This window comes from Oryctolagus cuniculus, chromosome 17 (genome assembly GCF_051225735.1).
Source record: "Oryctolagus cuniculus isolate XC-2025 breed Fujian yellow rabbit chromosome 17, ASM5122573v1, whole genome shotgun sequence".
In the NCBI taxonomy this organism is placed as follows: domain Eukaryota; kingdom Metazoa; phylum Chordata; class Mammalia; order Lagomorpha; family Leporidae; genus Oryctolagus; species Oryctolagus cuniculus.
Window position 1 is genome coordinate 45,453,454 of NC_142883.1, and position 27,333 is coordinate 45,480,786.

Sequence of the window (27,333 nt, forward strand, 5' to 3'; positions counted from 1 at the left end):
ATTAGATCACAAAAAATACAGTATCTTTTAAGACTATTAAATGGCTATGCTGTTTCTACAAGCATTTTCATTTAATCTTATAGATAAAAATTACAATGAATGAAGAATGAAAGCCTTTAAATAGACTGTGGCAGACAGCAAGTCAGGACTTTACTACTCCTTATTTATGCTCCTATAAGCCTCTGGTCCTTTATGTCATTGATTTTTTAAAAAGATTTATTTATTTGAAAGAGTTACACAGAGAGAGGAGAGGCAGAGAGGCAGAGAGATGTCGGTCTTCCACCTGCTGGTTCACTCCCCCAATTGGCCACAATGGCCGGAGCTGTGCCGATCCGAAGCCAGGAGCCAGGAGCTTCTTCTGGATCGCCCACATGGGTGCAGGTGCCCAGGACTTGGGCCATCTTCTATTTCTCTCTCAGGCCACATCAGAGAGCTGGATCGGAAGAGGAGCAGCTGGAACTCAAACCAGCGACCATATGGGATGCTGGCACTGCAGGCAGTAGCTTTTACCTGCTATGCCACAGTGCCAGCCCCTGTTACTGATTTTTTAATCATTATTTTTCATTTTTTCTTTCCACTTACTGGATGGGTAGCTGCAGAAAGTAGCATCATCTCTTTCTCTGCACATATTTTTAATAATATTCACCAATGGGGCAGGTGTTGTGATTAAACTGCCACTTTGGAAAGCCTACATGCCATATCAGAGTGTATGGGATGAAGTCCCACCTCTACTCCCAATCTAGCTCCTGCATTAGCACACTCTGGGAGGCAGCAGATAATGGCTCAAGTATGTGGGGTCCAGTGGAATTCCTAGCTCCTGGCCTTGATCTGCCCCAGCTCCAGCCTTGGTTATTATGGATATTTGGGGAGTGAACCAGCAGATTGAAGATCTCTCTCTCCCTCTCCTTCTCCCTCTCCCTCTTCCTCTCCCTCTCCCTCTCCTCTCTCTCTCTCTCTGTTGCGCCATCTTTCAAATAAAAATAAATATTTTTAATGATGATTCATTTGCATCTGAAATAATAATGATGTGAAGATATTAAGAAGAAACATGGCCAGCACTGCGGCTCACTAGGCTAATCCTCTGCCTGCAGCGCTGGCACACCGGGTTCTAGTCCCGGTCGGGGCGCCGGATTCTGTCCCAGTTGCCCCTCTTCCAGGCCAGCTCTCTGCTGTGGCCCGGGAGTGCAGTGGAGGATGGCCCAAGTGCTTGGGCCCTGCACCCCATGGGAGACCAGGAGAAGCACCTGGCTCTTGCCTTCGGATCAGCGTGGTGCGCCAGCCGCAGCGTGCTGGCTGCAGCAGCCATTGGAGGGTAAACCAACGGCAAAAGGAAGACCTTTCTCTCTGTCTCTCTCTCACACTGTCCACTCTGCCTGTCAAGAAGAAGAAGAAGAAGAAGAAGAGGAAGAGGAAGAAAGATGGAGGAATATGGAGTTAATCAGGTGAACTATATGTAGTCTTGCTGGAGAGCATGTCAAAATGAATTGTATATTGATTATCCATTGGAGATAAATGTCTGAGTTATCCTTGGATATTTTGAATCCTGAAATAAAATGCATACATACAGTTCTGAAGAAACTGAGGCTCCTAGAGTTTCTTGACAACAGATCACAGATGGATTCTTAGGGACTTCCCATCTCTTTGCTGTGGAACAGGGTCTCACCATGCCTATGGGAGTGTTGTGTAGTCCAGCATGCTGCAGGCCTTGCAACCAAGTTGTCCCACACTGGTGATCTGATCAAGGGAGCCGTGTATGGATGCAGGCATTAATATCAGCATCAGTTCAGGGCAGCTCCTAACCAGGTGCCCAAAGCTGGCACTAGTTCTTTGTTTTTAAACTTTTTTTCCTCATTTCAAAGTGTATCTTGTTCTTATGATGTTGTTCTCTGACAGCACATATCACAAATTTCACTGGATAATTTTCAGAAAACATAAAAAGGTATGTAGATCTCTCTTGGTACCTTTGATTTAAAAAAAGATTTATTTTATTTATTTGAAAGGCAGAATTACAGAGAGAGAGAGAGAGAGAGAGAGAGAGAGATCTTCTGGGTCTGGCACTGTGGTGTAGTGGGTAAAACCGCCACCTGCGGCCCCAGCATCCCATTATAAGCACTAATTTGAGTCCCGGCTGCTCCACTTCCGATCCAGCTCTCTGCTATGGCCTGGGAAAGCAGTAGAAGATGGCCCAAGCCCTTGGGTCCCTGCACTCACGTGGGAGACCTTCTGGAGGAAGCTCCTGGTTCCTGACTTTGGATTAGCCCAGCTGTGGCTGTTGCAGCCATTTGGGGAGAGAACCAGCAGATGGAAGACCTCTCTCTGCATGTGCCTCTGTCTTTGCCTCTCTGTAACTCAGCCTTCCAAATAAATAGATAAAATCTTTAAAAATAAAAACTGATGTGTAATCTGTAGGAATTTGATTATACTAATTAAAAAGATAATACAATTAATATATTACTAATTATTTTTGCTATCTTAAAAAATAAAGGAAACTTGACTTTTCCATTTCCCCAGGGTGTTGCCAATGTCTTTAGCGCTGCCTATCACTACATCCACAGCCGGGAGCACATCCTGCATATAGTGATCACTGGCATCGGCTGGCTCTACAGCATCACGTCCGGAATCACCTCCATCACCACGCTCTTTGTGGAGCCTAGCCCAAACCAGGTAGGCAGGGCTCGGCAGTGTTAGACGTCTTTAACATAACAGTGTTTATACATGCTACTGTCCTGCTAATGTATTTAAGCCATATTAGTTAACTATCAGGCTAACTGGGGATACATTTCCCATGACCTTAACTCAAACCCTTGGTTGTGAGTGACAGGAATCCATTTCAAACTGTCTTAGGCAAAAGGGAATATTGACTGACATGTGACCCAAATGAAGAAGGGGCAGGAGTCAGGCTGGCTTCCAGGATGACCAGATGCTGGGATGGGACACCCTCAGGACTCCCCCATGCTCTTTATCTTCCCACTTCTCATGGTTTCCTTCCTTCTGCATGTTGGCTTTGTCCTTCTAGCTAAAGATGGGCTTTCTCCATGGACAGGTCAAACATGGAGTAAAAGCATCCAGTGAAAAGTCCCGGTTTGGAAAACCTAGGAAAGAAAATTCTGTTTGACTCATCCTGAGATATGTCCTCCTGTTGAGGGTAGGGAGTTCACAGGAAGTGGCCACAGCCGCCAGAATCATGGGGGCAATGCGGGAAGGGATGAGGGACTGCTGCTTTGGAAGAACACAATTACATCACACCAGCTTGTTAGAAGAAAAGGCCCCTATCTACAGTGTGATGAATTCTAGCTGAATATTTGCTTCGGTTCTTTACACTTGACTTTTATGTTGTGATTCTCCGTATGATGAGAATGGATAGAGGGGCAGACATCGTGGCACAGCCGGTTAAGCCACTGCCTACAATACCAGCACCAGTTGGAGCCTTGGCTCACTTCCAATCCAGTTCCCTGTTAATGCACCTGGGAAAGCAGCAGAGGATGGCCCAAGTACTTGGGCCCCTGCCACCCTAGTGGGAGACCTGGGTGGAGGTCCAGGTTCCTGGCTTCAGCCTGGCCCAGTCCCAGAGGTTGCAGCCATTTGGGGAGTGAACCAGCAGATGGAAGCGCTCGCTCTCTCCTCCTCCCTCCCTTTTTGTAACTCAGCTTTTTCAAATAAGTAAATAGGAAGGAAGGAAGGAGGGAAGGAGGGAAGGAAGGAGGGAAGGGAGGGAGGGAGGGAGGAAGGGAGGGAGGGAGGGAGGGAATATGGAGTAGGGATACAAGAGAAAGTTTTATCTTTTGGACAGCATTCAGCATGCAGTCACTGTGGATCCACTTGTCACAGTTTCCCTTTTACTCTAAGAATTATTTTAAAGGAGGGGATATAAAAATACTTCTCCTAATTGACTCTCTCCTACAGTTTAGTGTATTTTACAGAATATGCTAGTATTGCTTTCTTATAAATAAACTAGTCTGTCCACCAAAAACTAAATGCTGATCAAAGCTCATTAAAATATTTAGACAACCCACTTGTAGGCTAGGACCTACAGTTTGAAAATCTCTTAGAATTGAGGAAGATAGGGGTGGGCATTGTAGCACAGTGGGTTAAGCTGCTGTTTGGGACACCTGCATCCTATATGGGAGCTCCTGGGTTTGATTTGGGATCTGCTTCTGATACCAGCTTCCATTTATATGCAACCTGGGAGGCAGCAGACGATGGCTCAAGTTCTTGGGTCCCTGCCGGAGAGTCAGATGGAATTCCTACCTCTGTTTCTTGGCTTCAACTGGTCTAGTCCTGGCTGTTATAGGCAACTGGGGAGTAAAACCGGTGGATGGCAAATCACTCTTTCTCCCACAAACTCCCACCCCTTTCAAATATACTAAAAACAATTTTTAAGAAGTTAGGGGTCATCTAAAGTTTTAAATTTTTAAATATTTTTCTGTCTCCAAAAGTTTGAATGAGAGTAGGAGATCTAATTACTCCCCACTAATGAAATCTCTTCCTCTTTTCAAGGATTCAGACTATGTTTTACGCAGTATGATGGTTACAAGGCAGCTGGGTCTAACGGAAATCCACACAAATTCCCCTACCATCTCCAGGAAGTCATGCATCTTCAGGTGTGAGACATGTCTGGTTTTGTTTTTTGTTTTTGTTTTGTTTTGTTTTGTTTTGTTTTGTTTTTGGCCAGAATACATCCTCCTGGTGTGATAGTAGATCTGGAATTCACAGCTTCTGCCTCTTATTAGTACACTTGGACTTTTATTCTGATTGGCTTTGAAAGAAAAATTCTGGGGCCAGCGGTGTGGCATAATGGAATAAGCCACCGCCTGTGACACCAGCATTGTATATAGGCACTGGTTCAAGTCCCAGCTGCCCCACTTCCCATCCAGATCCCTGCTAATGTGCCTGGGAAATCAGTAGAGGATGGCTCAATTGCTTGGGCCCCTGCACCCTTCTGGGAGACCCAGAAGAAGTCCTGTCTTCAGCCTGGCCCAGCCTCAGCCGTTACAGCCATCTGGGGAGTGAACCAGCAGGTAGAAGCTATCTCTGTGAATCTCTCTCTCTCTCTCTCTAATTCTGCCTTTCAAATAAATAAAATAAATCTTTTTTTAAAAATTGACTTTAAAAAAATTCCTATAGAATGTCTTTCTAGGATGTGTGAATAAACTTTTTCTTCCAAGTCCTTTTGAAATAGTTTTCACTGGTATTTTATATTAAAATAGCATGTTTTAAAGCATAATAGCTTTTATTTTCTATAATTGCCTTCTAAACGTGGAATTCAACAAAAACTCACAATGATTATAATAGATCCATATCATTTATCTGAGCTGATCTGATAATGTTAGCCTGTGGATGTATATTTTTTTTTTTATTTGAAGAAGATAGGCAGGCCGGCGCCACAGCTCAATAAGCCAATCCTCCGCCTAGCGGCACCGGCACACCGGGTTCTAGTCCTGGTCGGGGCGCCGGATTCTGTCCAGGTTGCCCCTCTTCCAGACCAGCTCCCTGCTGTGGCCAGGGAGTGCAGTGGAGGATGGCCCAAGTACTTGAGCCCTGCACCTGCATAGGAGACCAGGAGAAGAACCTGGCTCCTGGCTTCAGATCAGCGCAGTGCTCCGGCCGCGGCGGCCATTGGAGGGTGAACCAACGGCAAAGGAAGACCTTTCTCTCTGTCTCTCTCTCTCACTGTCCACTCTGCCTGTAAAAATAAATAAATAAATAAATAAATAAATAAATAAATAAATAAAAAAAAAATAGAAGATAGGCAGTGGAAAAGTTGAGGAGACAGAGGATGTTGCAAATTACCTTGAATGACTCTCACCTGTGGAATGCAAGCACCACTCCTAAAGTGTGGGCTGATGCAAACCTGATCTTAACTGAGAACACACCTGTTGCAAAAGGGGCCAACTGCTTCTTAAGGGGTCAGAATAGGTCATTAGATAGTACGCCTATTTCAGACTAGTAGACCAATCTGACATTTAAATCCACATGTTAATTCAATTTTAGTTTGGCCTCATACTAGAATGTTCATTCAGTCTCAAGCTCTTTTATACCCATGTATTCCTTGTGCTGGTCAGTTTTATGGGAGTCCTTGTAACCCTGCATGTAACTTAAGCAGGTGCCTGTGGAGTAGCTCTGTTGGCCAATGGGCTTTACCATGATGTTCAGGAAGTTTAGTATGATGTGTCGCTCCTATAGTTGTCCTAAACACACAGTGTGATGGCTGCACAGCTGCAAGGGGTGGGAACAGCAGAAGGAGGCAAAATCTTACCTGGCATCCCAGGATTGATGTTGTGAACTGAAAATGTGCTTTTTGAGGCTATGTAAAATGCCAGCATTTTACAGATACTTGAAAAGAATGGCAAGTCAATATCAGTGTAGATGGGAGAAGAGGGAAAGAGATGTGTCTGTGCCTTGTTAGGGAACGAAGCAGCCACTCCACTGCATTTCCATGGAAAGCTCATTTCTGTCACTGAAGCAGATGCTACAGACGCCCTGCCCAGATCCCCACTATGCTTTTTGCAGGATGCTACAGGTAACACTCCTTACGCTGAAACTGTTCTCTGGAGAAGTTCCCTTAAATGATTGGAGCCCCTCACCAGGAGGTACCCAAGTGTTACATAAACACTCCTCCACCCCAAACCACCCAACACACCCAGAGCTTTTTAGAGACAATGACTGACCGGTGCTAGGATACAAACGACACCTCCCTTGCTTCAGAGTGGGAGGAACAATTTACCTCTCTCTTCTGTGATCCGGCTGAGGCTAGACTTCACCTGAATTACCTTCTACTTAGCTTCTCCCCTTCCCTATCCTGCTTCCCTCAGTCCCTCATAGGTTTCACCAGAGAGCACACCCTCAATAAATCACCTGCATGAGTATCCTGGCGTTAGGCCCTGCTTCTGGGAAATCTGCCCTAAGACACTCATCACCCCTTCCAACACCCGACCAGCACATCCTGGACAAGAAGTAAGCAAAAGAATGAACACTTTCTGAACAGGCAGTTAAGATGCCTACATTTCATTTCAAACTACCTAGGTTCAAGTCCCAGCTCCAGCTTCTGATTCCAGCTTCCTGCTACAGATCCTGAGAGGCAAAAAGCAATCACTCAAATGATTGGGTTCCTGCCACCCATGTGGGAGACCTGGAATGAGTTCCCAACTCCTGGCTTCAGCCTGTCCCCGCCCTGGGCATTGTGGGCATTTAGGGAGTGAACAGGCAAATGGAAGTGCTCGCTTGCTCTCTCTCTTGCTCTCACTCTCTCGCTTCTCTCTACCTCTTTAAAAAATACCTTCAGATGAATCCTAGTTCCTGTATAGTAAAGCTAGTGGGGTGGAACGTCAGGATGGAGAGGGGCATGGACACTTTCTACTTAGATCGGGTGACCAGGGAAGGCTTCAGTGCTGAGGGGATGTGAGGAGAGAAACATCCTCAGCCCTGGGAAATCAGGGATGGAGTTTTCCACGCAGACGAAATGGCAACAATGCTGGGGGAAGCGAGGTAGATATGAGAGAGTGAGTCAATACATTTAGATGGAATGTGTGAACAGGCGGATGTTTAATATCCCTGTACCATGTGCTTGGAATTTCAGAGATTTCCTCTTTAAGTGCACAGACAGTTCACAAGTTGTTTTGGCCTCTGTCTGTGGAGAAACCCACATAGTAGTTCCACTCCGTGAGAGAACGGGAGAGGCTCTGGGAGTCCTCGATTTTAACATTGGCCGGACTAGGATGTTATTATATCAGGAGTACAAAGATCTACAGAAAATGATGAAGGTGATCCAAGCTGCCTGCTATGAAACACTGGACGAATTATCTGGAGAGAGAAAAAGAAAATGTGTCTTAGGTATTGTGAGTGTGGACCCATGGGTTTAATAGATTTGGGGGAAATCACAGACGGTGAGATGAAGGATACATTTTCTAAACTAATTGTTACAATGTACATATCTTTCCGTGTGAAAGGAATTCCCTGTGCAGCCTTGGGCTACTGAATATGGTCTGCAAATGAAAGCACGGGCAGAGAGTCATATTTTCTTAATTAGAACTCATCAGAACACGATAGAACTAGCATTTATTAAATACTCTACCATGTGTCAAGCACTTTAAATATGTTACTTCGTTTAGTCCTATAAGGTGAAGGCTGGTTTCCCATAATACAGGTGAAGAAAATGAAGTTTGGAGAAAGTAAACAACTAGTCCCAAATCACACAGCTAACAAATGATGAAGACTGGATTTGAATCCAGGTCCAGGGGCTCTTTTCACTATATTATACAGCATTAGCTCCTCAGAATATCTCATTTTACAGATAAAGAAGCCAGAACTTATGACAGTAACATGGGTTATCCAAGGTCCACTAGCAAACTGGTGGCAAAGACTAGACCCTAGTTCTTATGATTCTGTATCCACTAGACTACTCTTAGCACAAGAGCAGCTTAAACAGAAGGAAGGAAGAAGAAGGCATGAAAACTTATGACTACCTAGGATAGAGTACACGACGTGGGATTAAGCAGAAAGATTGGAGCCATCACGTATAGTGGGATAAGAAGAAAGAAGCAAATTCATGCCTTTTGCCTGTTTTCTGTGAAAAGGCCTAAGATTAGCACTTTTTTGTTAGTATCAGGGCAGTCAAATACATTACAGAATTTGACTGCACCCCCATACAACATTTTTATTTTTTAATTTTTTTAAAGATTTGTTTATTTATTTCAAAGTCAGGGTGAGAGAGAGAGGGGGAGAGAGAGAGAGAAAGAGATTCCCCCATCTGCTGGTTCACAAACCCAAATGGCTGCAAAGGCCAGGGCTGGGCCAGCCTGAAGACAGGAGCCAGGAGCTTCCTCCAGGTCTCCCACGTGGGTGCAGAGGCACTTCCTCGAGGTCTCCCACGTAGGTGCAGGGCCCAAGCACTTGGGCCATCTTCTGCTGCTTTCCCAGGCACGTTAGCAGGGAGCCTTATTGGAAGTGGAGCAACCAGGACTTGAACCAGCACCCAAATGGGATGTCCGCACCAGACAACGGCTTAATCCTCTGCACTGTAGCGCTGGCTGCATACATCATCTCATTCAGTTTCCATAGGTCACCAGGGAAGTGGAAGTTAACCCCCCTCTCACAAGAGAGGAAAACAATATTCAGAGATACATGGGCCAGTGCTGTGGCGAAGCGGGTAAAGCTGCCACCTGCAGTGCTGACATCCCATATGTGCGCTGGTTCGAGAACTGGCTGCTTCTCTTCCGATCCAGCTCTCTGCTATGGCCTGGGAAAGCAGTACAAGTCCCTGGGCCTCTGCACCCACGTGGGAGACCCAGAAGAAGCTCCTGGCTCCTGGTTTTGGATCAGCACAGCTCCAGCCCTTGCCACCAATTGGGGAGTGAACCAGCAGATGGAAGACCTCTCTCTCTCTCTCTCTCTCTTTCTCTCTCTGTCTTTCAAATAAATAAATAAATCTTTTTAAAAAATATTCAGAGATAAAGGAAACTAATAAGGGGGGAGGATTTGTACTCACACTAAAGTCTCATTCTAAAACTCAAGTTTTTGCCTTTTCTCGAAGCCTCTTCCTGTGAAACATACCAGATGTAATTCTATTTCTCTCTTTTGCCCTCATAGCTGGAAAAACTAAGATTGTTTAAAACCATAAGATATAGTCTTCTTTCTACTGTAGAAAAAACACCAACATGGGATGTCTTTCTGTCATTCTAGAGATTGAAGACGTGGGAGAAGTCCAGCGGGCAGGAATCATCTTCTTCCGGATCATGCTTCAGGAGCTGCAGGAGTGCCTGCAACTACTTGATTCCATGAGCTTTGTGTCTCTGTTGCTCTATGACCATAGTACTATAGTACAGACAGAACCCCTTCCAGACAGCAAGACCCGGGAACTGGCAGCCAACATAAACCTAGTGCAAGATATCCTAAAAGGGGTTATCTTGTTCTTCCATCCAGAGTTGGAATTTTCAAGTGACTTTCAAAACTGGGATAAGTGTAAGCTTGTAAGTCTTTTTTTTTAAATACTCTTTTTGCAATATTTATTGATTTATTTTCCTTTTATCTGAAAGGCGGAGAGACAGAGATCTTCCATCTGCTGCTTCACTTAACCAAATGTCCACAATATCTAGGGCTCAGCCAGGCTGAAGCAAGGAGCTTAGAATTCAATCTAGATCTCCCACGTAGATGGGCAATCCAACTACTTGACCCATCACCTGCTGCCTCCCGGGGCTCACATAAGCAGGAAGCTGGAATTGGAAGCAGAGTCAGGACTTGAACCCAGGTACTCTAGTATGAGATGTCAGTGTCCCAAGTGGGTTCTTCACTACTGTGCCAAACACACACCTATAAAGCATTCTTTTAACTGAAGAATAACCTATATACAAATCATAATTTAACAAATCGTAAAAGTACAGATGCAAGAGTTTTCACACAGTAAACACATCCATATAAGCAGCCCCTAGGCAAGAAACAGAACATTAGCAGCATCCCAAGGCCCTCCTTTATACTCTTTCCCATGACCCCTCCCCCCCCCCCGCCATGCTCCCTACCCACACACCCCAAGACGTGATCTTGATTTCTAACAAGGTTGGTTTTTGCCTGTTCTGAATTTTATATAAACGTTATTTATTTATATAATTTCTACTTGCTGACAATCCCATAACTTTTCTTTGTTCACAGTATGTTAACAGATATTTAGTCAGGAACATTTGTGCCTTTGATCCAACTGCTAGTGATTTGGAAATCAATTTACAGCTCATTGGTGACTGTATCAGAGGTAAGTTTCCACCTAACTATAGTCTGAATCTACACCAATAGCAATAAGATACAGTTGTAATTAAGAGATTTTTAGGATTACAGCATGTGGATCATAATATTTAGGAGAAAATAGTTATGACTATATGTCTTCTGAAAGAGGATATACAGTCTATAGTCTATGCATTCCCCAGAGACACTGTCTATGCCATACAGTAGAGAATTCGAGTTTTCTCTATTTCCCACTTATTGGCTACATGTGCATTATTCACTAAAAGAAAAAGTGTGGGGCCAGTGTTGTGGCACAGCAGATTAAGGTGCCGCCTGCAGTGCCAGCATCCCATATAAGCACAAGTTCAAATCCCAGCTGCTCCATTTTCAATCCAGCTCCCTGCTAATGTGCCTGGGAAAGCAGCGGAGGACAGTCCAAGTGCTTGGACCCTGCCAGTCACTTTGGAGATCAGGATGGAGTTCCAGGTTCCTGACATGGTGGCCATTTAGGGAGGGAACTAGCAGATGAAAGTTTCTCTCTCTCTCTCTCTCTGTGTGTGTGTGTGTGTGTGTAACTCTACCTTTCAAATAGATAATCTTAAAAAAAAAATGTTAGAAAAAGTGAATAGGGCTACAATTAGACCAGGACTGTTAAGCAAAAACAAACAAACAAACAAACAAAACACTACACTAATATCTTCAATAAAGAGCCAAAGAACAGAACAGAACTGATCACTTATCTGTAAAGTCTGGTAATGCAGACCCTGGAGGAGGAGACTCAGCAGGAATGGAGAGCAGCGAGGCCCTCAGACCAGAGAAAGTGATGAGCTCTTCAGCCACACAGAGTAGGCCAGGTGTAGGAGGAAATCTGCAAATGCAGACAAACATGTTCCTCCAGGGGTGTGTTCCACCATCAGGGGAGATGCTCCCGCCGCCGAGTGGGTGAGTAGATTGGTAAGAAGGCATTGGAAGCTTGTTTCTTCTTTATTATTTAAGAAACACTAATCATTAACTAAGAACATCCTATTCCTCTCCTCCCCCAGCCCCTGTCCTACTGTAGACTTCAGATAGACCACGTCAGAAAGATTTTTGGTTTTCTGTGATGCAAATGTTAGCCCACAGACTCAGAACCAGAAAGTCTTCCAAGACAAGAGGAAGGAAGGAGGCGGGACCAGGGGGAGCCACCACACTGCTCTGAGAGTCTGTGGCAGCTGACGCATGTAACTCAGGGGTGCCGGAACAGGGAGCCAGGTGGATGGATGCAAGAGAGAGAGAGAGAGAGAGAGAGGTGTCATCTGGCTAAGGGAGATGAGATGCTCCCAGAAGTTTCAGGATGCCAGAGAATAGGAGAGAACACAGAGTCATGTAACAGTTAACGTGAGTTCACGTGGACCAGGAGAGACGTGAGTCAAGTTCAGGACTGCTATTTTGAGTGGTGGTTCCACTATAACCTCATGGCTCTGAGCTTAATCACAGGAGCCTCCAGATTTGTAGGTATTAGAGATAGAACCTCCTTTAAGGTGCTGTGCAAGCGAAGCAGTTACAGCAGCAAGAACTAAGTGAGTATTTGCTCACCTTATACTTTCATACACTCATTCTGTGCTTGTGCAGTGTTCACTGTGTCCTTAAAAAATTCAGGACAGTGATTTCTTGTGTCTGGCCTGCTTAACTCCCAGCCCCAGCCCCACCTGGCTGCTGCTCTTCCATTTGGAGGGAATTCAGTCCCCGCTGTTAAGTCTTAGCGCCCTCCTGTGGGTGTGAGTGGTTTGTCCAGATGACATCCTCTCTGAGTCCCTATCCACTTCAGGAACCCCAGCCAACCTGCCAGCCCTTTGACCTGGAGCCAGACCTTGCTGCCAGGGTCCCTCGTATCCTCTCAGAGTGAAACAGTGATGCTCCCCTTCCTGGGGAGGACTCGGGCACCCACCAGTGGCCGATCCAGTTCATCTGGCGGATGAGAGCTGGGAGGGGAGAGCTGCCGCCCCTCCACTCTGCACCTTGCATCATGTGTACAAGAATTAGCTCTCCAGGCCCTTCATGGGCCCACCCCCAAACACAAGAGGCCATAGGCAACTTCTGGGGCCTTGTGTCAATGCCTCAATGGAGTCTCTCTGGGCTCCGCTTCCACTTTAACTGTAAGAACTACCTCCTGTTGCCTTACACCGCTCATCTGTTTCAGAACCTCAGTGAATTTCTTTTTCTCTGTTTGCTCCTATGCTGAACCCTGGAAGCCGATTCCTGGGCAGCCTTGACCACCCATGTTTCCTACCACTTTTGCTTTCCAACAGTGCCGCCGTGTGGCAGGAATTCTAATGCTGCAGGGTTCAGCCAGAATCCAATAGCCCACCAGCTCCCTTCTCACTGCCACCAGGCCTTTAGCATGGTCACAATCTCTGCGGCAATCAAGGAAGGTCGCGGGCCACTCCGATACTAACCCTCTCTCCTTCAGATGCTAGTATATCAGGAAATTCTAACTAAGCTCCCTGTTTGGGGGAAGGGAGAGGAACTCTTTGGGACACCTTTCTGTTTGCTCCAGGAAAACAATCTTCAGGCAGGGCAATCTGTTACTGAAACTTGACCAGGCCTTCTAGCATCTTTAACTAAGGCCCTATTCAATAACCCACCTAGCATGAAATGCCACTAACAATATCTTTAGATTCTACCTAGGGCAGGGAGGGATTTTTTTTAGAAAGCTTTTATTTAATAAATATAAATTTCATAGCTACAGCTTTTGGATTATAGTAGTTTTTCCCCCCATACCCGCACTCCCATCCCACCTCCTACTCCCTCTCCCATCCCATTCTTCATTAAGGTTCATTTTTAATTATCTTTATATACAGAAGACCTACTCTATACTAAGATTTCAACAGTTTGCACCCACACAGACACACAAAGTATAAAGTACTGTTTGAAGACTAGTTTTACCCTTGATTCTCATAGTACAACTTATTAAGGACAGAGATCCCACATGGGGAGCAAGTGCACAGTGGCTGCTATTGTTGATTTAACAACTGACACTCTTATTTATGACATCAGTGATCACCGGAGGCTCTTGTCATGAGCTGCCAAGGCTATGGAAGCCTCTTGAGTCCACAAACTCCAACATTATTTAGACAGGGCCATAATCAAAGTGGAAGTTCTCTCCTCCCTTTAAAGAAAGGTACCTCCTTCTTTGATGTCCCCTTCTTTCCACCAAGATCTCACTCACAGAGATCTTTCATGTAGATCATTTTTTGCCACAGTGTCTTGGCTTTCCATGCCTGAAATGTTCTCATGGGCTTTTTCGCCAGATCCAAATGCCTTAAAGGGCTGACTCTGAGACTAGAGTGCTGTTTAGGGCATTTGTCATTCTGTGAGTCTGCTGTGTGGCCTGCTAGGGAGGGACTTTCAAAGTACATAGCACATCTCCTAACCTACCAAGCCTTCCAAACTACTGATTTTTATCAAAAGAATAGAATTAGGACCAGTAAAGTGCCCACTTTTCTTCAGTGCTCTGCTGCCAACTCTCACCCCTCTTTGTTCTAGTTCCAGAAAGGGGTATTCCAGTAGAACCTCCAGCAGCTGTGCCCTGCCTTTAGACTGAGGCACTTACCCATGCAGGAGCTTTGGGCCACTTAGCTCAGCAGGCCTGGCCTTGAAAGCTGTGCCATTGCCTATGAATGCTACTGACACAGTTCTCTGTGGTGGGCCCCTCATCTCTAGTGACTACTCCCAGACAGCTGTGCTTGCAATAGCTCACCAAGAGCCTGCTCTGCCCTGTTGTTATGCCTAAGGCGGCTCATCGCTTCCACCTCGAGTCCCATGACCACTTTGGATCTCTGCTGCAGCCACCCGTGGTCTCGCTGCAAGGTGCCCCATACCTATCCCATGTTCTCATCCCAAGATATTTGGACAGATGTTGCATGCCAGGAAATATTTCCAGATCTAGAGGCAAGATAAGCTGTCCCCCGGTGTATGTCCTGAATCACTTTTTTTTGTCTAGACCCTGTGTTTCTGACAGCTTCCTCCCCGAGCGTAAGTCCAAGTGTGTGCAAGTCCACAGGCACTTCTTAGCAAGAGTGCCCTTGGCCTTCTACTTCTCCCACAGAATCCTAGGACTCCTCCTGTGGCAAAGCAGCCAGAGCCTCAGTGCTGGCACCACGTGTAAAGAAACCCAGCAGCTTCCTCAATACAGCGTCACCATGGCCCTCCATGGTTGACAATGAGGGCGGCACTCTGCCATCACGGGGGAGGGCTACCAGACAGCCCTGATTAACTCTCGTCCTCAGGAGTCGCCTTTCCTTGGAGGTCTTTCCCTGATTGCCTCTGCCACCCTGGTCTCGCTCCATTACAAAAGTGGGACACGACTCTTCCCTTCATGCCCACTGCAGGGCTGAAACCCTAACAGGAACTTTTCACAAGGTTCCACCAACCGTCCAGAGATAGCAAACAGGACTATAGAGTGGAACTGAATCTAACTCTGTGCCTGATTTTTGGAAATGGGTCAAAGTGAAGTGGACAAGTTGTCACAAGATACCAAGCACACTGTCCTGTCTGTTCGTGGGGCTCCTCCGTATGCTGACACGGGCGTGGGTGCTGTTACAGTTCTCCCCCACCTTTGTGGACGTGGTCATCTTGAATGGTGGCTCCTCTGGGGAGTTCTTGGCTTCCGCTTGAAGTAGAAGCAGCCGTGGGTTTTACAGAGCCCAGAGCGTGCCATCTCCGAGTTGCTCGTGGGTTTCAGACTGTGGAGGAGGAACTGTCAGTTCAGCTTTAGAACAGATTCCCTTTGTCCCGGCAAGAACCTCTTACAGGGCCCTTTCAGTTAAGATATGAGACAAATGCTCACACTGTTCAGGAAAAGAATATAACAGGCTATTTTGGGATTTGGGAAAGACCTAGAGTCCTGCTGTTTGACCCATTTACCATGTATTCATACCTCTTCTGCTCTCAGATTTAAGTTATTCAGAAGAAAAAAGAATGAAAATCAAATAAGCAATTCTTTTGTTGTCCCTCACCTATCCCTTTGATTTTAAATTTTGAAGTTTTCCAATGGTGCTCACTGAATTAACAGAAACAACAAAAAGTGCTTTTACTTGTGCTGCTTTGATATCTGATTAGAGATTTTTAAAAATCAGTTTAATGAGAACATTTTTCCATTTAACTTGACACTCTTTTTTTCATTTTAGTGGATGTTAAAAATCTTTGATCACAAATGGATTTTTAAAGTTATATATATATTTAAATAATCAAAAGATCAAATAGAACTAAAAACATGGGCACTAGCCCTCCCTTGTCTCTCCTCTCACTGTCTCCAATTCCTCTCCCAGGGACAATCCTTTTTTTTTTTTTTTTTTTTTTTTTTTTTTTTTTTGACAGGCAGAGTGGATAGTGAGAGAGAGAGACAGAGAGAAAGGTCTTCCTTTTGCTGTTGGGTTGGTTCACCCTCCAATGGCCACCATGGCTGGCGTGGTGCATACCGCACTGATCCAAAGGCAGGAGCCAGGTGCTTCTCTTGGTCTCCCATGGGGTGCAGGGCCCAAGCACTTGGGCCATCCTCCACTGCACTCCCGGGCCACAGCAGAGAGCTGGCAGGGAAGAGGGGCAACCGGGACAGAATCTGGTGCCCCGACCGGGACTAGATCCCCATGTGCCGGCACCGCTAGGTGGAGGATTAGCCTATTGAGCCACGGTGCCAGATCTGCTCTCCAGCAGCCTTCCTGAGATTCACTTTGTCACAATCTCAGGAATTGACTTTGCTGTTCTCTTAGTTCACTTTTGGTCTGTTCCTTTGTTTGAGGTAGCGTATCTCCAGCAGTAGATTTCTGAGAAACAGTACATGAATGGTAAATTTTTTGACATTTTGTGTCTAAAGAACAAAAACTGATAGTTTTTCCAACATTTTCATTTATACTCACACTTGATTTGTCCTTTGGCAGGAACTATAATTTTGATGACATTTCTCCACTGTCTGTGTTCAAAACTGAGATATACTCACATGCCATCCATTTCACCATTTTAGAGAATACAGTTCAGTGGCTTCGAAATACATACCAGGTTGTGCAGTCATTACCACTAATTTTAGAATGTTCTCATCGCTGCAAAAGAATCCCTGTTCTCAATTAGTGCTTACTCCTCCCATGCCCCTCCTCTAGCCATGCAAACGTCAGTCTGTTTTCTGTATCAATGGATTTGCTTAGTCTGGAGGTTTTGTATAAATTGAAATATATAATAGGTTGTCTTTTTAAAAAATATTTACGTATTTGGCCGGTGCCGCGGCTCACTAGGCTAATCCTCCGCCTAGCGGCGCTGGCACACCGGGTTCTAGTCCCGGTCGGGGCGCCGGATTCTGTCCCGGTTGCCCCTCTTCCAGGCCAGCCCTCTGCTGTGGCCCGGGAGTGCAGTGGAGGATGGCCCAAGTGCTTGGGCCCTGCACCCCATGGGAGACCAGGAAAAGCACCTGGCTCCTGGCTCCTGCCATCGGATCAGCGCGGTGCAACGGCCGCAGCACGCCAGCCGTGGCGGCCATTGGAGGGTGAACCAACGGCAAAGGAAGACCTTTCTCTCTGTCTCTCTCTCTCACTGTCCACTCTGCCTGTCAAAAAAAAAAATTTTACGTATTTATTTATTTGAAAGTCAGAGTTACAGAGAGAAGGGTCTTCCATTTGCTGGTTCACTCATTAAATGGCTGCAATGACCAGGGCTGGGCAAGGCCAAAGCTGGGATCCAGGTCTCCCACATGGGTGCAGGGGCCCAAGGACTTGGGCCATCTTCTACTGCTTTCCTAGGCTATAGCAGAGAGCTGGATTGGAAGTGGAGCAGTGGGTCTCGAACCAGCGCCCACATGGGATGCTGGCATGGCAGGTGGCGGCTTTACCCACTACACCATAGTGCTGGCCCCTGTATTTATTTTTTATTTACTTGAAAGATAAGAGTTATAGAAAGAGGAGGAGAGGGAGAGGGAGAGAGAGAGAGAATTTTCCATCCACTAGTTTACTTCCCAAATGGCTGCAACAGCTAGGGCTGGGCCATGCTGAAGCCAGGAGGCCAGAACTCCATCCAGGTCTCCCACATGGGTGACAAGGGCTCAAACACTTGGGCCATTTTCCTCTGATTTCCCAGGCACATTGGCAGGGAGCTGGACGGAAAGTGAAGCAGCCAGAACTCAAATGGGCACTTATATAGGATGCCGGTGTTGCAGGCGGCCCCTTAACCCACCATGCCACAGGGCTGGCCCCTGGTTTCCATCCTTTTGTCTTCTCATTTTGGCTTCACTTCCTGAAGAACTCTCCGAACCTCTGATTGGCATCTTGTCTAGGAGCTCTTGTTCATTTTCTACAGCCTCTTCACCCTGTGCTTCACCTTCTCCCTCTGAGAGCATCAGTGAGAAACCTTTCCTGAAGCTTTCTTCTCCCTATTGTTTCTTTTTCATGTTTGGTCTCCGTGTCTCATGGTGCAGGCTTTCCTCAGATGCCTGGTAACCTGCGCTTGTTTCTGTTTAAGCGGGGCGGGGGCGGGGTCTAAAGCCTTTGCTGGAAGCTCGGAGGACCTGTGAGTTGTCTCCACTTTGGGGCTGCTGTCATTGTATCATGGGGTGGCTGGTCCATTCAAGGATGGCTGCAGGTAAAGCCTAGCAGAGAGGTCAGGTTTATGTACATGCAAAGTCAAAGTCCACACCCAGGAAGGAGAGCAGCTATGCTCAAGAGAGGGCTGCGCTCAAGGTTTGCCTTCATCCCTTTCTGTGATCTGGAGGCAAAGAGGGTAGTGTCTGGAACAGGTCTTAACTGAATATTCAAATAGGATGGAGTTTGGGGTAGAGCTTCATTATGGTCCATTTCCTTACCCTTTCTTTTGAAACCTCGGAATTTGGGGCCAGTGTTGTGGTAAAGCCACCATCTGTGGCAGCGGCATCCCATATGGGCACTGGCTCCAGTACCTGCTGCTTTGCTTCCAATCAAGCTCCTTGCTAATATGCCTGGGAAAACAGTGGAAGATGGCCTAAATCCTTAAGCCCCTGCACCCACATGGGATACCTGGAGAAAGCTCCAGGCTCCTGGCTTCAGATCAGCCCAGCTCTGGCCATTGTGGCCATTTGGGGAGTGAACTAATAGATGGAAGATCTCTCTCTCTCTCTCTCTCTGTCTCTGTCTCTCTCTGTCTCTCTCTCTGTAATTCTGCCTTTCAAATAAATAAAATGAATCTTAAAAAAAAAAATCGAAGGCAACTGAGGCACAGAGAACCTAAGTTGACAATTCCTAAAGCAGTGTCCTCAAGTATATGAGAGAGGTTGGGATCTTGTTAAGAGTGACTGTAGGGGGTCGGCACCGCGGCTCACTAGGCTAATCCTCCACCTAGTGGCGCCGGCACAGCGGGTTCTAGTCCCGGTCTGGGCAACGGATTCTGTCCCGGTTGCCCCTCTTCCAGGCCAGCTCTCTGCTGTGGCCTGGAAGTGCAGTGGAGGATGGCCCAAGTGCTTGGGCCCTGCACCCCATGGGAAACCAGGAGAAGCACTTGGCTCCTGCCTTCGGATCAGCGTGGTGCGGCCATTGGAGGGTGAACCAACGGCAAAGGAAGACCTTTCTCTCTGTCTCTCTCTCACACTGTCCACTCTGCCTGTCAAAAAAAAAAAAAAAAATAGAATGACTGTAGGGGGACAGCGCTGTGTGTCAGCATCCCATGTGGGCTACAGTTCTAGTCCCAGCTGCTCCACTTCTGATCCAGTTCTCTGCTATGGCCTGGGAAAGCAATGGAAAATGGCCTAAGTGCTTGGGCCCCTGCACCCATGTGAGAGACCCAGGAAAAGTTCCTGGCTCCTGGCTTTGGATCAGCTCATCTGTGGCCGCCACGGCCATTTGGGGAGTGAGCCAGTGGATGGAAGATCTCTATGTCTGTCTCTACCTCTCTGTAACTCTGTCTTTCAAATAAATAAAATGAATCTTGAAAAAAAAAAAAGAGTGACTATACATCTTATTTCTCTTGAGACAGCCCCAGTTTTTTGTTTGTTGTCTCCTTCCCTCGCAAGTGCACTGATTTGGACAATGAACTGTAAGATTATCCTGGATATAGTGCACCAGTGGAGGAATTGGCTTAAAACAATGGGAGGACAGAGTGTGCAGGCACAGAGGAGAGTAAGCGGGTAGACGCACTGCCGGGTTTTGGAAGCAAGGTCGTCAGCCAGAGTGAAGATGGGAGAGGAAGTTGATGGGACTTGGAGGAATGAGTGAAATGTTGATGTTTCTCTTTTCCTGATCTTCCGTCCTTGTGAGTTATGTCTTCCTCTTTGATTCATTTATATTAGTTTTTATAGGATCTTAGGAGGAAACAGAAGTAAATGCATGTTAATCATCCAGAAAAAGATTATCCACTCCATTTATTTCATATTTTAACTTGGTGATCTCCCAAGTAGAAAGCAAGCACCTTGGACGGTTTTTTAAAAAAATCCTTTGAAGTGCAAAAAAAAAAAAATCACAGGACTTTTCATCATAATGGAGTTATCTCATAAGTGTCTAACCTCTATTTTTGTTTTATAAAATACTTTAATTTATAAACAAATACATGTACACTGGGGCACATGTTCAGCATCTGTTAATGACAACCACACAAAATCCAATGAATTTGGAAGCCCTTTAAGCTATGAATTTTTGTAAAGATCAATTACACTGGTTCCAACTCACACATCTGGTTTATCACTACATCGTGAAAAAAGCAATACAAATAAAATCATTCTGAGATTCCATACCTCCAAGAACTTGTCCTGGAACAAGCTTCCACCCAGCCTTCCATCACAAGAAAAGTGTGTTGGTATCTCCTCACATAACGTTGATTCTCTGCTGATGAGCCTGGGAGACAGAACTCCACAGCGCCTTGGGGACCACGTTAAATTGCCAGTGATGTGTTAAATGCCTGAGTGCCATGGCAAAGGCAAGTCGCATGGACCTGCTGCTCACTGTGCGTGGCAGCAGTGGTGAGGATGTGAGGAAACTAAAGAGAACCACAGACAGGATAACGAGGAAGAGGCGGAGCATTCGAGAAATGCTGCTGACCTGGGGTTAGCTGGTAGTCGAAAAGGAGCAGTTACATTTTAGTGTTTGGACTTGAAGCGTAAGTACTTCATTCTTTTTGCATTGCCTGTCTTCATTAATTGTCTACAAATCCTAAGGGATTTAACTTAATTACTCCAGTGTGAAAGCAGCGGTCCACAAATGAAGTTTTAATTCAGAAACGTCCTATTGTAGCCTAATGTTTCCAGCATGATGAATTCCCTACGTAATTACAAGTGTGATTAAACTAGAGCCTACAAAAATCTCATAATGAAATGTTTCTGAATAGACCCATAAGCAGATTCAAAGGTTGATCATGCAGTATTTACAGCTTATAGGCATTCGAACAATTTACTATAGCCTTTTCCAAGGCAAAATTTAAAAGTAGAATTCCTTATGGTTACAAAAGAAATGACAGTAATGCTTGAAAAGCTGCTAACAGGCTGTGCGAACGCGCAGTCCTCGGCCACACGGCAAAGGTTGGGCGGTACCCACCACCAGAGGGCAGTAGCGCTCAACCGCTAACAGGGCACCCAGCGGAGCAGGGGCTTGGTTAGAGGAATCATTAGCGCCCCTTGCTAACGCATCTGTCTTTGGAAAGGCCGGGGAAGCGGGATCCAGGCAGTTTCAGAGCTCCCGTCCCCGCTAACAATGAGACAGGAAATAAGCAACAGGGGCGTGTGAAAAGGAGCAACGTCTGTCCCCCTCCGTGTGTTCCTGAATCACCGTGGAGATGGCGACTGTCTTAATAATGGCTTAATAATGGCTGAGGACAGGGGTCTGTTGATTTGGGTGCATCGTGGCAGGCGTAGGGCGCGATAAAGCTGCGGAGAGCGGCAGAGCTGTTTCAGCCCAGGAAATTAGGACTGATTTTAGGAGTGTCCTAAGATGAACTTTTATTTATTAATTTATTATTTTATTTAATTTATTAATTTATTTAATTTACAGTCATAATACTGGAACGTTAACATAATGAACGTAATCTTTGGAAACCTGCAGCATTAACTTACACATTTTCCAGGAAATTAATTAGTACAGAGGGATCGGTTACAATCACATTTTAAGAATGCCCATGATAGGAGAGGAATCAGGTGTGCCTGGTGTGCTCTTGTGACCAGCATCTGGTTTTGGGTTTATTTATAATCATCGCTGATGTTACTGAACTAGAACCTGCAAAAACTTAGTATTTGAAACTTAATTAAATTATTCCTTAATTTAAATGTTTAATTCAACATTTAGTGAATACTTACAATTCAATAAGGCAGTGCCTCTGTTTAGTGTTGTTTGTGTGTTAAAAGAGGGGATATTGGAAAATTAATTGAAAAATCAGCTTCGAATCGAAAACAAGACTTAGGAATTTTTCTTTTGTGTGCCTTTCCTATCTCTTGTTGTACCTTTTGTTGTAGCAGTGCCTGCAAAACCACGGGAGAGTTAAATCTGATTCAGCAAACCCTGTTCTGTGTGGTGGCAGAAGTCAGAGAAACTATTTCCACTTGGTCATTCTAAGAGATAGTTGTTACTGTTGAAACGCTATTGGATGGACAAGTTGATATCTGAACTCTTATTCAATCACACTTCCTGATGGATTCAGTTCAAATGAGCGAACACCTGTAGGCTTAGGTGCTGACTTAGACACTGAGAAGAACAAAAATGAAACACAGGTCACGGGGGTTGTAGGCACCTGAAAGCGAAGGGTTTTTAATATTAGTCATTGGTTCCTGGGAAAAAAGTCTTGTTATGAATGGCAGTTTAATAGTTCACCTTAACAAACTTAAATGTATGATGGTGTGCACAGACTATATATTTTAAAATAATTTTAATTAGGAAATATTTTAAGTGTATAAACAGTAACACTTGTGTGTCATTAAGAAGTTATATTCTGGCTGGTGCTGCGGCTCACTAGGCTAATCCTCCACCTGCGGCACCGGCACACCAGGTTCTAGTCCCGGTCGGGGCGCCGGATTCTGTCCTGGTTGCCCCTCTTCCAGGCCAGCTCTCTGCTGTGGCCCGGGAGTGCAGTGGAGGATGGCCCGAGTGCTGGGGCCCTGCACCCCATGGGAGACCAGGAGAAGCACCTGGCTCCTGCCTTCAGATCAGCACGCTGGCCGCGGTGGCCACTGGAGGGTGAACCAACGGCAAAGGAAGACCTTTCTCTCTGTCTCTCTCTCTCACTGTCCACTCTGCCTGTCAAAGAAAAAAAAAAAAAAGAAGTTATATTCTGGGACCAGTGCTATGGTGTAGCAGGAAAAGCTGCTGCCTGTAGTGCCAGCAACCCATATGGGCACCGGTTCGAATCCCAGCTCCTCCATTTCCAGTCCTGCTCTCTGCTATGGCCTGGGAAAGTAGTAGAAGATGGCCGAAATCCTTGGGCCCTTGCACCCACATAGGAGATCTGGAAGAAGCTCCTGGCTTCATATGGGTGCAGCTCTGGCTGTTGCAGCCAATTGAAGAGTGAACCAGCAGATGGAAGACCTCTCTCTCTCTCTCTCTCTCTCTCTGTAACTTTGACTTTCAAGTAAATAAATAAATCTTTAAAAAAAAAAAAGCTATATTCTATATTCAGCTGCAACATTGTTCCATGTTTGAGCCAAAATCTTTAAGAAGTAAAGCCCTGGGGCCATGTTGGGGTGCAGCAGCCATGTGAGTCCTGGCTGCTCCACTTCCTGTCCAGCTCCTTGCTAATACGCCTGGGAAAGCAGAAGGTGTCCCAAGCCTCAGGCCCTGCCACCCACATGGGAGAGCTGGATGGACTTCAGGCTCCTGATTTTGGCCTGGCCCTGCCCAGGCAGTTGTGGCCATTTGGGGAGTGAACTAGCAGATGGAAAACCACTGCCCCAGCTCCCTTCTCTCTTTCTCTCTCCCTGTCTCTTTAACTCTGCCATTCAAATAAAAATAAATAAATAAATAAAACATTACAGGAGCAGTCGAGGCTTTCTAGCCCTGCGCAGATCCCGTTTTCTTTGTTCTTCTCTAGGGAGAGTACCGTTATGAATTTGGTATTTATCACTTTCATGCCTGATTTCTTCCTTTTACAATGTGCTTATGAATTCATAAAAATATAATACCATTTTGCCAGGCTTTAAATTGTTTTAAAATTATACTCAAAAGTATATATTATTCTGAGGCCGGTGCTGTGGCACAGTGGGTTAAAGCCCCAGCCTGCAGCACTGGCATTTCACTTGGGCACCAGTTCAAGTCCCTGCTGCTCTTCTTCTGATCCAGCTCTCTGCTGTGGCCTGGGAAAGCAGTAGAAGATGGCCCAAGTCCTTGGGGCCCTGTACCCGTGTGGGAGATTTGGAAGAAGCTCCTGGCGCCTGGCTTCAGATCAGCTTAGTTCTGGCCATTGCGGTCATTTGGGGAGTGAACCAGTGGATGGAAGACCTCTCTCTCTCTCTGGCTCTACCTCTCTGTAACTCTGTCTTTCAAATAAATAAAATAATTCTTAAAAAAGTATATATTATTCTACAACATACTTTTCATTTATACTCTTTTTTTATTTATCCATGTTAATATATAGCTCTAATTCTTTAACTGTTGTATTCCATTTTATGAATATATCAAATTTTATCATTCCATATTCCTATAATTACGTGTTTCAACAAGGTTCTGCTATGGATTTGATTCAAAACATATCTAATGAACTTTAACCATACCTTAATAATAAAAGTAACCATATCTTAATAATATCTTAACTATATGTTAATAAAAGTACAATCGCTTCTCGGCCTTTTGGCTAAGATCAAGTGTAGTATCTGTTCTTATCAGTTTAATAAAAGTACAAAACTGTTCGCAATAATTTTTTTTTCTTGTTGCAGACCATTCCCGAGCCGAAGTGTGGAGCTTTGGTGATATTGTCATTGAGCTCCTGTACCACTGGGTGCACGTCTGTTTGGCTCTCATAGACTTAAAAAACAAAAAGCGGACTAGTGCAATTACACCTCCGTTGCCCTCCAAAACAAACTATGTGTGTGCAAAAATGCCAGGGGCATCTTTGCCAGGAAAATGCTAATGGAATCGGTACTGTACTGAGGATCCTTTGGTCAAGTTCAGTTTTGTTAACTATAAAATATTTTCAGCCAGGAAGGAGTGCCCCGTCGACACGTTCTGTTCCTTCATGCTTACTTCAGCACGCTCTAGAATCAAGTGTGCTCACTGAAGGAGAAATTTTATCTAAAAAAAAAAAAATCCAGTTAGGGTCCAAATGAGGATTTAGAAAAAAATTCAGTTGCAACTTTTACATCAAAAGAGTACCAAATAATAAAGGTTTTAAGAAATGAACTAAGAATTCTTTTTCTAATTTTTCAAGGACTTGTCTGAATACCACCTCTTCCTGTGTCCTGCCCCTCCCCCCCAAGCAACTCCTTGCTTAACAACTTAAAATTCATTTTAATGAACAGAAAATTGTGTGGGAAAGTGGTTGCCCATGACTCATGGCAAAAAGAAAGCACTTCTTTTCTAATGACAAAAACCTCTCAAGTTCAAGAACGACAAAAAGAAAGTGCATTTGTTTAAGGCTTATTATTGTGGCAAACTTTCCTTCTCTGTTGTGAGATTTCATCTTTGCAAGAAGATATCTGATGACTAGAGTCCATTTTTAATAAAATTTTGGGAAATTAAACTTTATTTTCTGTATTACTTTGACAAAATGTGATGTGTTCCAATTCAAGATTGGTCCCTTTTTAACCTTTTCTGATAAGATGCCAGTGTTATTACCAGTCCTCATCTTCTTTAACCTATAAGCCTGTTTCATATTTGGAAGAGGATTTTTAGGGCATCTGCAACAGCATTTCTAGAAACAATGCTCTTGAAGATATTAAACTGATAGCCACGTATCCTGATGGCTTCAGAACAAGCTCATAAAAGAGCTCTCTGGGAGTACGAATGGCATTTTAAGTAGCAAGGGAAGACTTTGCAGAATGCTATGTTTTTAAATATTATGTGGAAATTAAATTAACTAAATGGTACTTTAACTTGCCTAAAATATTTTTACTGGGAATAGGAGAGGGAGGAGGAAGGGCTGGGAATGTAAGTGGGAGTGTGGGTATGGTGGGAAAAATCACTATATTCCTAAAGTTGTATGTATGACATGCATGAGTTTGTATTCCTTAAATAAAAGGTTTCTGGGGGGGAAATAAAAGATTTTCACATTGTTAATCCTCCCACTAATCTACAAGGTAGGTAATCCTGATACTATCTCCATTTTATATATAAGGAAACAGGCTTCAAGAGTGGAGCAGAGTGTGCATTTGGCACTCTGGTTAGGACTCTGCTTGGGATGCCCACATCCCATATCACAGTACTGGCTCAAGTTCTGCTTCCTGCAAAATTCTCATGCAACTTGCTGATGGCTCAAATTCTTGGGTTCTTGCCATGCACATGGGAGACCCGGGTTGAGTTCTGTGCTCCCGGCCTGGGATTGGTCCAGCCCTGATTATTGCAGGTATTTGGGGAATGAACCTATGGATAGATCGCCTCTCCTCTCTTCTCTTCTCTTCTCTTCTCTTCTCTTCTCTTCTCTTCTCTTCTCTTCTCTTCTCTTCTCTCCTCTCCTCTCCTCTCCTCTCCTCTCCTCTCCTCTCCTCTCTCCTGCTCTCTCCTGCTCTCCCCTCCCCCTCCCCTGTCTTTCCAATAAAATGAAAATAAATTTCAAAACATTTTCTAAAAATACAAAAAAGTGAGTGAGATGTCCAGTTCATGAATAGCTACCCAGAATCAGGGCGGGCCTAGCACCACATGGCCTGATTCTGCTGTATTGCCCTTCCCAGCACCCCAGTTCCTCACTGACACTTTCCAAAGTTGCTAATGATCATGCAATCAGTCTTTTGGAAATTACTTTATAATTAAGCCATCAACAAGCTGGATAGGTTTAATTTATTTATCTATCACTCAAGTAAAATACCACCCCTTGAGTGGACATCGACTTAGTGGTTAAGATGTCAATTAAGGGGGCCGGCATCGTGGTAGGGATTCAGCTGCTGCCTGTGACACCAGCATCCATTGTGTGTGCTGGACCCAGCTGCCTCACTTCTGATCCAGCTCCCTGCTAATGTGCCTGGGAAAGCTGCAGAAGATGGCCCATGTGCCATCCCTGCCACCCATGTGAGAGACCCGGATGGAGTTACAGGTTGTCGCCATCTGGGGAGTGAGCCTCGAAACAGTAGATGGAAGATCCATCTCCATCTCTCCCTTTGTAATTCTACCTTCCAAGTAAGAAAAGATTTATGTATTTATTTGAAAGGTACAGTTGCACAAAGAGGGAAACAGAGGGAGAGAGATCTTCCATCTGCTTGTTTACTTCCCAGCTGCCAATGCTGAACTGGGCTGGGCCTAAGCAAGGAGCCTGGAGCTTCTTCCATATCTCCCACATGAGTGCAGGAGCCCAAGCACTTGGACCATCTTCTGCTGCTTTCCCAGGTGCATTAGCAGGGAGCTAGATCAGAAGTGGAGCAGCTGGGACTCTAACCAGCTCCCATATGGGATGCCAGTGCTGCAAGCTGCAGCTTAATTCTTTATACCACAACACTGACTCCATAAATAAATCTTAAAAAATAAACAAACAAAAAAAAAAAGATGCCAATTAAGAAACTCATGTTCCATTATCAGAGTA

The 27,333-nt window shown here is 45.1% G+C and overlaps 1 protein-coding gene and 1 pseudogene across 1 annotated transcript in view; both read left to right on the top strand.

Moving 5' to 3' along the window:
• EFCAB5 (EF-hand calcium binding domain 5) overlaps nucleotides 1-24,879 on the top strand; it is a 139,449-nt gene extending 114,570 nt beyond the window's left edge. The window contains exons 19-24 of the mRNA XM_070061151.2: nucleotides 2,512-2,664; nucleotides 4,498-4,601; nucleotides 7,577-7,830; nucleotides 9,679-9,965; nucleotides 10,642-10,738; nucleotides 24,542-24,879. Of these exons, the coding sequence (XP_069917252.1) occupies nucleotides 2,512-2,664; nucleotides 4,498-4,601; nucleotides 7,577-7,830; nucleotides 9,679-9,965; nucleotides 10,642-10,738; nucleotides 24,542-24,735 (1,089 nt within the window). The 3' untranslated portion in view covers nucleotides 24,736-24,879. The remainder of the gene's footprint in view (nucleotides 1-2,511; nucleotides 2,665-4,497; nucleotides 4,602-7,576; nucleotides 7,831-9,678; nucleotides 9,966-10,641; nucleotides 10,739-24,541) is intronic.
• Nucleotides 24,440-24,548, top strand: LOC127484567 (U2 spliceosomal RNA; annotated as a pseudogene).
• Nucleotides 24,880-27,333: the final 2,454 nt, after the last annotated feature.